The sequence below is a fragment of the Pocillopora damicornis genome, chromosome 2 (genome assembly GCF_964200805.1).
Source record: "Pocillopora damicornis chromosome 2, jaPocDami1.2, whole genome shotgun sequence".
Taxonomy (NCBI): Eukaryota; Metazoa; Cnidaria; class Anthozoa; order Scleractinia; family Pocilloporidae; genus Pocillopora; species Pocillopora damicornis.
In genome coordinates, this window is record NC_142671.1 from 5,956,644 (window position 1) to 5,972,940 (window position 16,297).

The window sequence follows — 16,297 nt, forward strand, 5'->3', positions numbered from 1 at the left end:
CTTATCTTGGTAATATATTTGATGAGACTATTTCTTGGGCTCCCCACATTCAGTACATTTTATCTAAAGCTGGCAAAAGATTAGGTATGCTATCTCGATTACGAAGAGATTTAACTTGTCATGCTGCCAACACTTTATATCTATCATTTATCCATCCAATTTTTGACTATGGCGACACTGTATGGAACTGTTGTGGAGTGGGCAATGCCAGACTGCTGGATTATTTTCAAAGGAGGGCATTCAAAATTGTTTCGAGATCTACGGATAGTGACAAAGCTTTAATGGATCTTAAATGGCCTGAGTTACAGTCGAGAAGAGACGAACGTACTTTTAAATTAGTTAATAAATGCATTTCTGGTAACTGTCCTCAATTTTTTAAGCAATATTTCAATTTTAATAATACCAGAACAAGACAGAGAAATTTACTTCATTTGCCTCGCGTTTGAAACGAAACAGCCAAGAAATCTTTTTATTATCATGGATGTGTTGTTTATAATAGTGAAATTAATTAGAATTTTCCATAATATTTTTTATTGACTAGATCCTTATTTTGTGTGTATTTATAGATTTTTATACCATTGTATATATATAGATTTTTATAGTATTGTTCGATATTTAGATAGCATATATATTATTCTTGCCGCCGTTATTATTATTAGTAGTACCATTTATAATTATTTTTGTATTATGCATTGTATTTATTTTAGGATCCTATTCACTAGGACTCCTATTGATAGCAGAGCCTTACGTTCTGATGGGACTACCCTGGTGTTGGGATTGTTATTTATTTTTTTAAATTAAGGTGTCATAGATCATTAAAAGCTATCAAAGGGGCGATGAGCAAGGTTCAGACCATTTATTTTCGCTATTAAGCTTAGGCTCCACGAAAGAGGCGCAAGCCAGTGATAATTTGGCTTTGCCTTAAACATTTTTCAATTTGCTTCCGGGAAATATCTCAAAATTTTCACAATGTTGCCGAGGAAAATAGGGGTTACAAAGGCAGTTTCCTCGCTATTTGCAATTTTGTGTTTTCGTACTGAGCGGCTATGTTTGTTTTTCAAACTGACACTTGAAGCTTGTGCTATGTTCACACCCAGACCTCGAACGGTCAAAAAACCCTATGGAGCTTCCTTAAAATTTTGCGCGAAATTGACACACGGGCAGCCAAATTAATATCCCCTAGCGCATCATGCCCGACGTTTGACCACTTTGTTGCACATGATATGTGCGCTCTCCATTGTTACTGAACAATGTGCTGTTCTCTACTTAATAGTAAATTGAACTCTTGAACCATGGGTTATAGTGTTGCTACACGTTTACCGGTGTAATTGCCATGGCATCTTAAAGGTTTTCTGTGCAGTTATTCGGGTCAATAATCTGGCCTCGAAAAGCCCGGCAGCTCTCAAGAACGCGAAGAGTAACTAAGGAAATGTTCACGGTTTGAATGATTTATTAATTTGTTAAGAAGAAAATCATGATTGTCTTGTCACCTATTCATTCGTTTTTATTCTTTAACTTTCCTCCCTTTCGTGAGAATAAGTTCCCAGTCGTTAGATAGCTAGATCCAATAGATTCTACGCTGACATTCCTCGTGACCTTACTGATTTGCGCTGTTGTTGTTGTTGTTTTTTTCTGTTAGCATTTGTTTTTAATTAAAGTCTTATCCTATTAGAGGGGAAAGTTGTGACATACTTAACACAACTACGCTCAACCACTACTCCTCAGTCAACTATTCAGATTTTTTCTTGACACATTAAAATGGCAATAATACATGACATCTTACAGTCTTACTGTTCATGAGTTTTGTGCACCATTACACATGTCTAATTTACCATAAATGGAATGTTGCCGTCAGCAGGGAAATTGTGTATGCATGCATGATGCTCTGGCTTTTTACAAAGCTCAAAGCCTCCAGGATTGTATTCAATAAAGCTGTGTGATAAGCCCAGCTTGATCCAAGATTGAGAGTGTTTGAGGATTTCTCTTCCATATCGATTCCTAGAGAACAAACCAGGACTAAATGCTGTATCTATCCAATAACCACCAATGTTGGCTTTTGTGAAAGTTTCTTGTTTCTGTAGCTCTGGTGGGAGATATCTTTTGTTTGACATATCCCCCCATCTCCATATCTCAAAATAAAACTTCTTGAAAAAAAGTCTAGCGTACCCTTCTTTGGGTTCATAATCTGCCAAAGTGTATCCATTTTTCTGGAAATAATCAACTGTTTCAGTTTTTCCAAGGATGTCAAAACCAGATGTCGAGATAATAAAATCTCCATCCAGGTCATAAGGAAGCACACCCTCAAACTTAACACCACCCAGTGCAGAACCAGTATCAAGTTCAAAAGTGAAATTGTGAGCTTCAGCAAATTTCTGAAAAAATGCTAAAGCATAAGCGTACTCTTGAAGGCAACACAAAGGGAGAAGTTCGCTTTTGGCTTTGCATGTAACACCTATATCCTCACAAGAGAAGGAATGCTTTACCCCTCCCGGCAATAAAACTTGATTGAGTTCCCACTTTTTAGCCAATGGTGTCCACACATTTCTATCAGTTATTTTAGAATATGACCAGTAGTCTGTTGTAAAATACATAGCATCTGGACATGACATCACTAAGCTACCTTTTTTAATAATACTTGAAAACCAGTCTTCAAACACAACTTGAATTGGAAGCTTCTCATCAAGCTTGAACAGACTTGTTTTGGTTACAAAAGGTCCCTGAAGATAGTCACATAACATACACCCATTCTTTGAGTGCAAGTATCCCTCTTGGTACTTTAACACATAGTTCTTCATTGTAGTTTGGACACATCCTGCTTTCCAGTGACCAGAGAAGTTACGGTATGATCCACCAGCAACTTCAACATATGGTGTCTGACTGGTAACACGAATCTGCCTCTCAAGTTGTGTTAGCCATGTGAAGTGAAACACATCACGTGCAACCAGCACATAAGGAGTAGAGGCTTTCCCAACCAGAATGTTCCATCCCTTAGCTACTTGAGCTTTATCAATCAGAACAACATCAACATTTTTATAATTTTGGGCAGCTTTCATTACATTGACACTTCCTGTTGCCAAATAAACCTGAACTGTTGGGTAAGTCTCTGTTATGCCTTTTATAACGGTTTCAATATAGTTCTCATCTTGCTTGGGATATGCAATAGTGTTGACCAGGACACTAACAACAGAGCGAAGAGGTTTTACATTGGTACAGTTGATTGATACCCAACCCTTTTCATAGAAGGGGTAACCAAACTTTGTCCCATTATATACCTCTGGACATACATCCAAGCTGTCAGTATCAGTACCCTTCTGAGTGAACACACTTGCCAGATCTACTTCAGGATCAAGCCGTTTCACAATTTCTTCCAACTGTAAAAGTAGTTTTGGCGAGGGTGCTTCTTCATGCAGGAATGACTTCCTTACTTTTTGTTGGATTTCTCTCAGATCCTCTGCAAGGCTTTTCCGGAACTCAAAGTTGTAAGCATTGCATGAAACAGAATGTTTAAATCTGTGGGGAAAAAGTATGATCTCTCATTCCATTTACATATGACAAAACAATACCCAAAAGTTCACAAACTAAAAACAATTTCCACATTCTGCAGGCAACACACACAAGCACCTACCACAATAGTTTCAAAAACTTAATAAAGTGAGCTTTTACTGCTAATTTCAGCCATTACACCAAGGCTATTGGTGCAAAGCCTTACCTCAGATTACCAAGTCAGTTTTTCATGTTTGAAAGCACCCCTTCAAGAACTTTTTGAACAGTGATAATTCTTAAACAAAGGATATCTTATTCCCAACAGGAGTAAAAGTGACCAGACTTAGAAGGGAGAGATCTAGAAATGCATTTTTTTAACTGCACACTCAGTGACTAAACCTAGCTGCCTAAAGGTTCTCTTAGAAAGTAAAGAGATACAGATCTATGGATAAGTTTCACTTTTCCAATGATGTCACACAAAACATACCCTGTTAAATGGTCACTGAAGATGTATACAGACAGGATTGTAGCCAATAAGAACAAAGGAAATAACCAGAGAAATATCTTCCTTGGACGAGGGGTGGCCATAACCTTTTGATTTGAACTGTCTGTGGATATTACATCACAAATATATAAATATTACTAAGAATAATATTTCAAGCATGACCTTGATGATTAAAATGATTAATCCTCACTCTAGTCATGTACTACTAGGTTCAATACAGTTTAATTAACTATGAAGACATATCTGGCAATTGAAGTGGTTGTAAATGTGGCTGAGGATAATGGGTGCTCACAAGAATTGCAACAGTCTTGAGTCACAATCATTATAATACAACCTTGAAGTTAAATATGGTGGACAGGGGGTACACAAACCTCTGGTAACAACAACTAATTAAATAATTAATATAGACAAACAATATAATAATAAAATAATAAACTGAATTATACACACATTTCAGTTGGGTGTAACTAATGACCTAGTGGAAGTTAGACATAGATGATAACACCATTAACAAAATTGTGATTCTGTAAGACATAAAACAAAGAGGCTCCAAGTTGTTGCACCTCAGTGCAGTTAGCAGATCACAGAAGACCTTCAAATGTGGCAAGACATCAGTTACTGTGCCACACCTCGAGTGCCACTTTTTCAGTCTATTCTTAGCACATTGAGGTCACTTGTGATATATCTTTGAATAGAAACACAGACATCCAATCTATTTGTTGAATTGTTTTATTTATTTCATGGTAGACACATCCAGGGTCAATGAACGGAGACCCAACCTCTCAAGCTGTAAAGGAGATACCCAGTAAATAAACTGGGTTCAATTGCAATAGCAAAATTTTCTAGACAATGAAGCCCCTTCCTCTAACTTGTGGGTCATTTAGCTTTAACCCTTTCACTCCAAGGAGTGACCAAAATAGAAATTTCTCCTCACAATATCTATACGTTAATAAGCAGAAGGCTGATGAGAGGACAGAAAAATATTAACTAGGGGATATAGTTTGATTAACACACTTGATTCTCAATATGTTATAGGCAATGAATAAAACAAAGTGATTTTGTAGAGAATCAATGCTACCATTTCCAAATGACACCACATGGCAGGAAACTTGAGTTGCACATTAGCCCCAATTTACAGGTGCTAAGCAATTATTGGATAAGGTTGAGAATGATATTATGAATTATCAAATTGAATGCTGAGGTTGGAGTTATCAACTGAAGACAAAGGATGAGGCTGATAACACAGATGCAAGGTTTGATAATTTATAATATCATTCAAAAACCAAATTCAGGTATTATTTTATTATACATTTATACCACAATATAAAAAAGAAGATATTTCTCTCTGAGTTTGTAAAAGTTTACAAACACTAAATGGGTGAGGACAGTCATGATAAAACACAAACTTCAGACTACAGACTGTGCAATTTTTTTGTTTGCTTTTTTTAAAGCTGTGATTTTCCTTATTACTACTCTTTGGTAACATTGAAACTGCAACCCATCAAACACCAAAAATGTATTGGCATTCAAAAAGGGGCTGGTTTGTTGTTTATTACCGCTTATCATTCAGTAAAAACCAGTTCCCAGAAAAGTTTTTTGACTTCCATTTAACAACCACCTTTTTATACTTGATGCTCCCAAGAGGACTTTGTTGAGTTAAGCTATCTTCCCCCAGAATATAAAAGAGATGGGACTGGATGTGTGACAAAGCCACTTTGGAGGGATCCATTTCACAGCCTTTTCTTCTGCTAAAAAATCAACTCTTGCAAATTCTGCATGAACACATGATTGAGGGAAACAATAGTTAAGATCCTTATATCATTAAAACAAAAATTGATGCTTTCTATTGACCATCATAAGCTCACTTGATGTTCCCTTCTTGTCCCTCCCCTGTACAATGTACTTTTTTCCCTGCTTCAAGCTCTCTTGGATTTTGAATTGCTTTGCGGTCCACACTTTTGGTGGAGATGGATTTAAAAAAAATTGATGAATGAACTTCAAGTGGAAAGACAACAGACAGAAAGAATATATTTTTGGGTCAGTGCATCACCTGCCTTCTAACATCTTAGGCATGGTGGGGAAAAGATAGCTAAAACTCAACAAATTTGTTGAAACTCTTACCACGGAGTATTCAGAACAACAAGAAAACACTCCCAGGTTTTTCAAAAAAATTGAATGAGAGTTAGGGAAAATTAAATGTTCATTTGGTGCTAAAATATTTTGAGTAAATTCCCACTGTTCTGCAGCTTTGACCACCAATCATGATATCAGATTGAAACTTGCTGAGTAACATATTTACAGCGACATCTGTCTATACTCATATATAATATTATGTGTATGCAGATTGGTTCTATTACCTTAAAAGCTTTCCAAATAGGGAACTGCATTAAACATCAAGTTTACAACATGGAACACCACCCTCTAATAATGATTAGGTAATAAAGATTTCTAATTTTTCCATGCAATCATCATTTTTTGTCTCATTCCATAGAGTTAATATAAGAAGCAATACATTATACATAAATAAAGCTTCTAGTTTCACGAAGTTTGATGTTAAATGGTACCATTGCCTGAAAGTTACTCTATGTTTGTTGCAGGTGAAGTATTGAAATGTTACTGCTTAATCTCTACTCTAAAGGTGACATGATTCAATGCTGTAAGGGAAGTAAAATATATAAATTTAAAATCAGGCTCGATGATGATCATGTTTTTCAACTGGTATTGTTTTTAATTGTGAAATAAAAGTCATCTGTTTAAACAGATGCACAGTTACACCTGTATTAAGTGGAACAGTATTAAGCCAATACCCTGTATTAAGAGATTGGTTGTCAAAGTTGCAAATTTGTTTCCTCCTTGTCACTGTGATTTTCACCAGTATTAAGTGATCACCTCTATTAAGGTGTCATGGTGACCCTTTACTGAATCCCAACAGCCTGGTTGCATTGTCTTCCACTTGCATTGATGGTCACTTAAAGCAGACCCACTCAAATGAAACTATAAGAATAATCTCTAGAAGTAAAATTAAATCCATGTTTCTCTTCCAAAATTAATGTTAGTAGTATTTTTGAGCTGGTGTTTGTGCACTAAGTGGTCAACCATGGCATGAGATGGCATTTTTTTAATCATGTTTTATATTACCCCTCTTTTTTGAAACCTGTATTCAGCAGTTACCCCACCATTCCCTATGGGTAACTGCTTAATACTGCTTTGACTACAGGAGGAGCCAGTGGTTCAGTAATGAAAATTATGGTCATACCAACCATAGAGAGAAAATGACTACAAGTGAAACCAAGCTCACATCACCTACCATGCACTAACTAAGTTTTTAACATTTCTCTTGTGAACTGTGAAAATCAATTGCAATTCAAGGTGGCTCACTAATATCCTAAAAAAAAAATTAACTTCAAAACAACAAATGCAAATTATGTCTTGTGAAATACAAACATTCCTGGAAAGAAAAAAATCAATCACGATTTTTTAAAATTCATCATGCCAATTACAAATTGCACCTTCAAAAAGCAAACTACTCAAACTTGAATCAAATCTCTCACTGCAAAAGCCAAATTAGTGATCAGTGATAATTGGTTCATTGTTATTCAAATATGAAGAGGCCTAGAGGCCAAAATAAGATATTAAATAAGTTCATCTTTGCTGGGATTTCACTTTTAACAGACTTATTTCAAAGATCTAAATTTTCCTTACTCAAGGTGAATTTTCCTGAACTGTGGCAACAATGATTAACTCCAAGAGGAGAAATTAAGTTCTCTCCTTTTCATTTTATCAGTTTCTACTATTTAATCACCTGTTGGGGTGATGCATTCACCCTTAATGTGCACACGCTGCTTACATGATTAATAAAAATTAAAATGCAAATACAGATGACAATAGAAATAAACCCCTTTTCTCTTTCACATTAGGATTTATTCCTGCTTTTCAAAGTGATTTGAAAGATTGTTTGAACATTGGAACGGTAAAGCAACCAACTTAACCATTTAAGTTTGTTAAAAGGTTTGTCTGCTTCTTGCCAATTATCTTGAGTAATAATTCCAAGGGACCTTCCTGTATATTCAAAATAATTCCATAATATTTGTTGAAACTATTCATATGAATTATGTACTCATGTAGAAACAAAATCTACTAATTCTATCTATATCTGACTATTAGTCATCAAAGGCAAAGTGTACACTGGTTAATAAGTTCTTAGATGAAGGGGATTGTTCATCAACATTAACCGACAGGCAAATAATTGTTTCTTAAGTATTGTTTAACCCTTTAACTCCCAGAGGTGATTAACATAAAACTTCTCCCAACAATATCCATACCTTCTGCAGCAAACAGGTAATGAGAATATTCAAACTTATCAGGTAGATGCTGCTATCTTGATCTAGCACCAAGTTTTCATAACTTATTTTCAAGGAAATGTGTAGCAGCTACAGGGGAGAATTAACAATCAGATCTTGGGAGTAGAGAGTTAAAGCTAATTGTTGTTCCACATTCTCTAGGAATTTTAAAAAGTTCAGAATTTTTGAAAAATAATATGAAGTTAAAAATACTAAAATTGTGAAATTTAATTCCTTCTTTCAAAATGGCAAAAATTAAACCCCAAGAAATACTGTCTTGCCAAAATAAGGTACTTTAAAACAATGCAACGCAATGGCAAATAAAATGAGATATAAACATGGTAAAGATGAAAATGAACCATGACTGTCAATGGGTTTCAAAAACATAAAATGATAACACACTCAAAAGCCTCTGCAAATTTAAGCCTATCCACCCCTAGATCTAAGGAGGGTGACAAAGGTTTCACTTCACGCACGCATACATTCACAGATCATGTAACCAGTATTTCAAACATCTCAATTACTGGTAAAAGGGAACTTCAAATCTCACTAAAATTCAAGTATCACGTATTAATTTTGGGCTTTGTTACACCCATTTTGAAATCACTAGTGGTCCTTGTAACCTGATTGGCTCTAATTGGTGCGATTTATTAATGAATCCCACCATTTTTTGCTTTAAATTGCATCTTTTCCCCAGCCAATGAGGAGGCTACACCAAAAAAGAAAACAACCAATCAGATTTCAAGGCTTGTTTAAAGTAACCAATCAAATTGCAGGAAAATGAAGGACAGAGAGTATCATATGGCAAATTTGCAAAACTCTTATTTCCCCCCCCCCCCCAAATTGGATGAATTTAATTTCAAACTGGCTTAGTACTGATGTGGAGTTTATATGAAATAATTCATATTTGTACTGCGGTTGTAGATGAAAGTGGAAATGTGATCATCGCAGTAAATTTTCCAATTTAAGCAATTGGAAAGAAGAAGCCTGAAAAAAATCAGGGCTTCAACGGGATTCGAACCCGTGACCTCCACGAATACCGGTGCGATGCTCTACCAACTGAGCTATTTGGTAGAGCATCGCACCGGTATTCGCGGAGGTCACGGGTTCGAATCCCGTTGAAGCCCTGATTTTTTTTTTTTCAGGCTTCTTCTTTCCAATTGCTTAAATTGGAAAATTTACTGCGATGATCACATTTCCACTTTCATCTACAACCGCAGTACAAATATGAATTATTTCATATAAACTCCACATCATTTCACTGCACGGGAAGATATGAACTCAATAAATTGACCTCGCTCCCAATGTGTGGCTTCATAGCTCAGTTGGTAGAGCATCGCACCGGTATTCGCGGAGGTCACGGGTTCGAATCCCGTTGAAGCCCTGATTTTTTTCAGGCTTCTTCTTTCCAATTGCTTAAATTGGAAAATTTACTGCGATGATCACATTTCCACTTTGGCTTAGTACTGCATCAATCCTCCATCCTAGTCTTGTGACTTTTATGCTGAACAAATTGCTCAAAAATACTAATAAAAATACTAATGTGTACCCTGCCTATAAGCAGTCTAGGCCGTTTAGATTCACATTACCGGTAATTGAGTTTATATTCACAAAGCTATTCACTTAGGCAGGCTTACTTTGTAAGAAGTTAAGAAAAAAAGAATTGTCGTTTGGCTGAGTTACGGTACTTTTCACCTCTGACGGGATTTTTCCTGACAACATGTAAAAGGTGTTGGCATCTTAGCACATGAATTAGATCCTAAATTACGCGTGGTTTTCAGGAAGCTTCGAACCGGGAATAACTCTGGCAGGTAATTTAGTGTTAACAACTGGGTTGAAAAGCGTTAGCCCCTATCGCTCTGACGAAGGGCTAACGCTCGAAACGTCAGCTTTTTTACCCTTTACCGTGGCTAATTTACTTTTTCAACCCAGTTGTTAACACTAAATTACCTGCTATACTCTCCCACCGACGCAGCACCACAGTTTCTTTAGAAACTTACCCCTTTATTCACGGGAATAACTCTGTTCGAGGCATAAGTTGATACTTACCATAAACGATGAATAGAACACGTTCCCCTCGATTTAAGCTCTCCGTGTGCAGCTCTTTAGTGGCATGTAGATTGTGCACACACCATAAACCTTCATACGTTCTTCCGTGTGACGCTATACACCGAATGCAAATATGGCGGACCACTTGGGAGGACTGGGTCTAGTTGCGCGAAAGCGAGGCTAGTGAGGCCTCGAGTTTGTTTTGACAACGCGTCCTTCGAGTCCATCGAGTAAGTGTTTTGTAGTCGTTCTGTTCTACGCTTTTCGATATGGTTACGAGTTGTTGTGTCCCTGAATGCAATCAGAAAGGAAAGAAGACGCCCACAGGAGAGAAAGTTTCTTTCTTTGAATTCCCACGCACTCCTACGAGGAGAAAACAGTGGATTCACGCAATTCGCCGTGAAGAAGGAAAGGATTCTAAGATCGTCGATGGAACAAAAGTTTGTTCCCTTCATTTTAGGCGAGAAGATTTAAGAAAATCATTCAATGCACGGGCTTATGTGGTTCCCGGTGGCGTTCCAACCAGATTTTCGTGGTCAGTTCCATCTCCAAGGAAAAGAAAAGCTCCTCCAGAAAGACATCCTCTGCCTCAGAAGAAATTATTTGCAACAACATCTGCTTCCTCTGATCACACCGAGTTACATGTAGTGAGCGAAACAGATATCACGGCGGAATCACTTTCCGAGTCGACGGCAACTGCCTCTAACCGAAATACTGAGCCAAACGATACTTGTTCGGAGTTAAATGCGCCAAAAAAGATCGAGGAACTGGAAGAGGAGGTGTTAAAACTTCGACAGGAAAACACTGAGCTAAAAAAGAAATTGGACGAGGTAGAGAAACAGAACGAGGCTATCTCGGCCCGACTATTTTCTCTGGAACGCTTTACATCAGACGCTGACATCAACTTTTATACTGGCCTTCCAATTTATGCTACTTTCCTCGCCTTATTTAACTTTTTGAACCCGGGTGAAAATGGAGAAAACATTCGTCCAAGAAGCACCTTAAAAGATGTGCCAGAGGATTTTTATGATGTGGACTCTGATGATGAAGAAAACATTTCACCTGCAAAGAAAGGACGCCCACGAAAACTCAAACCAGTTGAAGAATTTTTTATTGTCTTATGCCGCCTGAGAAGAGGCTTTTCAGAGCGCCATTTAGCTCACTTGTATGGTGTTGCCCAGTCCACCATAAGCAGGCTTTTTGTGCCATGGATTAATTTCATGTATCTGAAATTTGGCCAGATTTGCATCTGGCCTCCTAAGTCAGTTGTTCAGGCAACTATGCCTGCAGATTTCAAAGAAAAATTTCTCTCAACGCGAGTCATTATTGACTGCACAGAGGTCTTTTGTGAAATGCCAAGCAGTTTGCTTTTGAACTCTGAACTTTTCAGCTCGTACAAAAACCATGTGACATTGAAAGGACTTGTCGGTATTGCACCAAGTGGAGCTATTACATTTTTCAGTCAACTTTATACCGGCAGCATCTCTGACCGCGAAATTGTTTTACGGAGTGGATTTTTGTCCCAATCCTTTGAAGATGGTGACTCTGTTATGGCAGACAAGGGATTTCAGATACAAGACATCCTGCCCCTTGGTGTGGATCTGAATATCCCACCCTTTTTAGGCAGTGATGCTCAAATGTCTGCCGAAGATGTTGTTAGGACACAGCAGATTGCAAGTCTTTGGATACACGTCGAAAGGGCCATCAACAAGATAAAGAACTTCCGAATTTGGAATGGAGTTGTTCCTCTGAGTTTATTTAGTGTCGTTAACCAGATGTGGACTGTTTGTGCTTTCCTGTGCAACGCTCAGGATCCACTCATATCTAATATCACATGGTCTGCTTATGTTTATTGTTTTACTAAGCCAATGTTGTTGTTTTCATTTATCTTTAGTTAAAATATTTTTCAAACCAGTTTTGTTTTTGTCACTTTTTGTGTTTAAAACATGATATTTAGAAACATACAAAATCATAAATCAAACTGGTTTGAAAAATGCTAAACCAAAAATAAATATGAACCACAACAGTAAAATTGACTTGACGGCAGGGCTAGTTATAACACTTAAATGTCCTGCTAACCTAAAAGTTTAGCATTTGCACAATGTCTGAACAATAACAAAACACTATAGACCCATGATGTTACATGAAACACATAAATATAAACCTAAGGTGGGAATGGGGGGGGTGCTCCATTAGGGCTTATGGTGGACATGCAGCTAGCCTGTGTATGGCTTTTAGGGATTGTTTTGGGTTAAATTTCTTAAGCAGGGAACCAAAATCAGCATTCTGTCTGAAAGTCTGCAGGGTGGGAAAGTTTCTCTTCTTAAACATGGTCAGATTTCAAGTGTCTGAGCCACACCTCTCAACCCAATGATACATGGAGTACCCCCCCCCCCCCCAGAATCCAGAGCCTCATGAACCTAAAGATTGTATAACAGTAGTTAATTGTTTTGATGTTTAAATGTCCCAAATAGGGGCTCACCATGTAGTAAACATGCATATTATAATAACAGTGACTTTGCCTTATGCTCTTGCTTCTCTAGCTGCTATAGCTGGGAAGTGTTTAAAATAATGCAGTTTCAATGTGTCCTTTAAATTGTTCCAAAATTGCACGTCAAATGGAATTCGCTCGATGCTCATTCCCTTACTGGTGTAGACGATGAAATTGCACCACTTTGCCCCAGTCACACCCATCAGCCCTTGCACTTGGACATAGTATTTATGGGTGCGTTTAAGTTTAGGCTTTCCATCGACTTCTTCCATGAAAAAGCTGCTATCAGAGCATGCATCCAGTGGGGTGACTAAGTACTTGGTTTCTGGGCACTTGACCTCAGAAAGACCAAATTGATCAGAGCATCCAGGATCAATAACCTTGCCATCTGGTGATGCACCCAAGTATGGGGCATCCATACTTATTACAAGTCCTGACTTAAAAACCTTCACTGACTTGTTAATAGAGGACATATATGTTTGGTATTGTTCTAAGGCAATTGGCTCATATTTAAGTCCATGATTAGTATATCTTGATGAAAAAGGCTTTGGATTTATAAGATTTTGTACTAAAGATTCATGGTTTCTTTTTCTGTCCCATACAAGACCAAAATTGGAGGCAGTAAATCGGAATTTCCTTTCCAACTTCCATTCAGGGCACTCTGATTGGCTGCGTGTTTTAATTTCAATGCCATTCAGTTTATCTTCATCAACTTGCAGATCCTTTAACAGTGATTTTTCTGCTTCTGAAAGATCAGCAGGTATCTCAAACTGTTCATTAGACTGACTTGATAGGGGAAATCTTGGATATGTCACAATATGCTCACCATGGTTGGCAGGGTTTGCCCTTGGGATAGACGTGATGTCACAAAACACTTTGAAATTATCTTCGGTCACTGCAAGTTGATAGCTAGCATACGAGCCTTGTGGACTTCTACCAAATTTGGTTTCTACTAAGGGAATAGAATCAGCCTTTGGGGTCATAATCTGTGCTAGCGCCATATTTGGGTTCAATTCTTTCAAGGTTGCCAATAGTTTTTCTTCATCTGCCTTTTGCCCCCGTATAGGAATACCTTGCCTCATATAGTGTACATCTGACACCAGGTTCTCGAGCTGATGATCTGGGCTGCTCCAGGTAGGTCTTTGCTACAAGCACCTCCATTGCTGGTTGTGGATTTATAGAGTCTCCTCTTCCCTTCCTATGCCACCTCTGTAAAGAGGAAGTACATGCTTGCTTTGGCTGCATGTCTTCTTCGTTTTCAAGTTCATGGACAGTTTAACATTCATATAATGAGAATTTGCAAATCTTCATCAAGAGTGCTAATATATGGTTATAAAAACCAACCTTCCCAGCAACGCAGGAACATGTAGCATGTTTCACTTCCCCACTTAAAATGCACAATGCGACTTTCAAGTTGTGTGGGGCATCATTCTTCCGAAAACTGTGATAGCAGTGAGACCGGAAATAAAAGTAGTTGTCATCGCTTGCTGCGGAGATACCCTTCAAATATTCGTCATTCAGAAAAGTTGTCGCTTTCCGAATACTCGTTGGCACTGAATGGGCTTTACTTGTCGGATCAATTCTTTTTCCAGACTTTGAAATGTGGTCATTCATTTCGGCGCGGGTAAAAAAGGGCATCCGCCGTATGTCTGCAGACCAGCCATCTGATGGGAAACTCAAAGGATGCTGAGTTGCGGCAATTCCGGAGTTGTCATCTTTGTTTTTATCCAAGCGTTCCTTGCGCTTTGTATATACGGAGTCAGGATCCGGATCTACTATATTTTGATCACGACCTTCTTTGATATATTCCTCAACCCTAAACAGAAGGGAAGATAAGATCGTTTTTAAACTTTGGTTACCGCAATTGCAATCAAGGCAAGCGAGGCGCGAAATCTCCGCGAATCGGTCGAAGTACGAGCATCCTACTTTTTCACTAATTGTGCTTTTGTTTTCAGTCCTTTCAATGTATCGCCCCTACATTTCAGCCAGAAACGAAGTTCTTCATTTTTTAGCGTGGCAGGCGATCTACCTCGAAGAGAAGCTCCAGGAATATCGTCTTCTGTGAGCGCACGTGAAGCAGCCATTCGTGACGATCAAAACACAGGGAAAAGCCGGCCTCACTGGCTGGCCTCACTAGCCTCGCTTCCACGCAACTAGCCCCGGGCCGCCCGAGAGGTCCGCCATATTTGCATTCGGTGTCCTCGTCGAGGGCAACGCCATATCGTCAAGGGTAAGAGTACACGGTAATTTTAGTCAGCGGGGATATTATAAAACCCGAAACCCGCGAGTATTGCGAAAGCCCGCAAAAAGGATGACATCTAAAACCTGAAGACAATATTTTATTACGACACTAGAATGCGTAATGTGGCGGCGACTAATCATTCGTCTTTAATTAAATTGGAGATTGACTGGCTAAACTTCAGAATACCCCGCCACTTTGGTCCGCCTCACTTACATGTGTCGGGAGGCTTTGAAGATCGAGGCATAACACAATAGACGCTATTCTTATTCAATGACATGTAAATGAGTTGCGTGGTATTCTGAAGTTGCTCCGATTGACTTTCTTGAGGAAAACCTTGACAACTGTTCCGTTGAAAACCAGTACTTCCTGGGTTATTTCGGCGGGAAAAGAGACGAGTTCGAGGATATGCTCCAACATGTCCTCATTCTAGAATTACCAATAATCAGTAACTGGCTCAGAGTCTTGTTTTACCAATAATCAGTAAAACAAGAGGCAATGCTAAGGAGGCGTGGATCCCAAGGAATTAAAATGGCGGATCAAGATGAGAGCACAAGCGACTAAATACAGGAATGGCTCCGACCTGTAATTGGATGATAAAAATAGTAAAAGTTAATAAGTTATATCTTAACTCTTTGCCCGTGAGTATTGTTAACCGCGTGTCTCAAAGCGGAACAATGAAATATCAATGCGAGTGAAAACACCGATCTGTAAAAAAAGAAATGATTACTTACGTAGCGAAGGGAAGGCAGCCTTTCTTATTCAGCGAGGTCGTTCAGCGATATTCCAGCGATGAAAAAGTCATCGGCTAACAAGCTCCGCTGACAAAACTCATTTGGTCAGTTCAGGCGGACGACCAGAGACTGGAGCCATTCCTGTATTTCACCGCTGACAGGAATAGCTCCGACTCAAACGTTTATTAATTTTTTTTCAATAACTTTTTAGTAATTTTTAAAAAAAAATTTTAAAAATTTAAAACTAAAATGGTGAGCAGTGCTGTACGAACAGTAGTTGTAAAACTTCTTTATTCTCTGACGCGTTTCGTCTAACTCTCGTAACTTCTTCGGGGAGTTTTACGAGGTAACACTAAATGCGTATAGTTATAAACCATTGTTAGCAGCTATGACCAGTGAACATAAGGGCTTACCTGGACCTACGAGTAGGAATAGGCAAAGTTGTGAAAATTTGAA

At 38.3% G+C, this 16,297-nt stretch overlaps 3 protein-coding genes across 3 annotated transcripts; 1 reads left to right on the forward strand and 2 right to left on the reverse strand.

The window, feature by feature from the left end:
* Window positions 1–1,432: 1,432 nt before the first annotated feature.
* Window positions 1,433–15,084, reverse strand: LOC113683058 (uncharacterized). Its single transcript, XM_089198457.1, has 4 exons — window positions 15,070–15,084; window positions 10,378–10,496; window positions 3,971–4,091; window positions 1,433–3,510 (listed from the first exon to the last, which is right to left on the reverse strand). The coding sequence occupies exons 3-4, from the start codon at window positions 4,069–4,071 to the stop codon at window positions 1,824–1,826; spliced, it is 1,788 nt and encodes a 595-aa protein (XP_089054583.1). The 5' UTR covers window positions 4,072–4,091; window positions 10,378–10,496; window positions 15,070–15,084; the 3' UTR covers window positions 1,433–1,823.
* Window positions 10,606–13,950, reverse strand: LOC149049665 (uncharacterized). Its single transcript, XM_089198458.1, has one exon. The coding sequence runs from the start codon at window positions 13,948–13,950 to the stop codon at window positions 12,901–12,903; it is 1,050 nt and encodes a 349-aa protein (XP_089054584.1). The 3' UTR covers window positions 10,606–12,900.
* LOC149049666 (uncharacterized) lies at window positions 10,647–12,887 on the forward strand. Its single transcript, XM_089198456.1, has one exon. The coding sequence runs from the start codon at window positions 10,647–10,649 to the stop codon at window positions 12,273–12,275; it is 1,629 nt and encodes a 542-aa protein (XP_089054582.1). The 3' UTR covers window positions 12,276–12,887.
* Window positions 15,085–16,297: the final 1,213 nt, after the last annotated feature.

Bases quoted from the DNA above. Each gene is read 5' to 3' on its own strand.
- LOC149049666 (XM_089198456.1), top strand. From the start codon at position 10,647: ATGGTTACGAGTTGTTGTGTCCCTGAATGCAATCAGAAAGGAAAGAAG.
- LOC149049665 (XM_089198458.1), bottom strand. From the start codon at position 13,950: ATGAGGCAAGGTATTCCTATACGGGGGCAAAAGGCAGATGAAGAAAAA.
- LOC113683058 (XM_089198457.1), bottom strand. From the start codon at position 4,071: ATGGCCACCCCTCGTCCAAGGAAGATATTTCTCTGGTTATTTCCTTTG. The intron at 3,511-3,970 runs GTATGTTTTGTG...TTTTCCCCACAG, and splicing joins TTCAGTGACCATTTAACAGG to ATTTAAACATTCTGTTTCAT.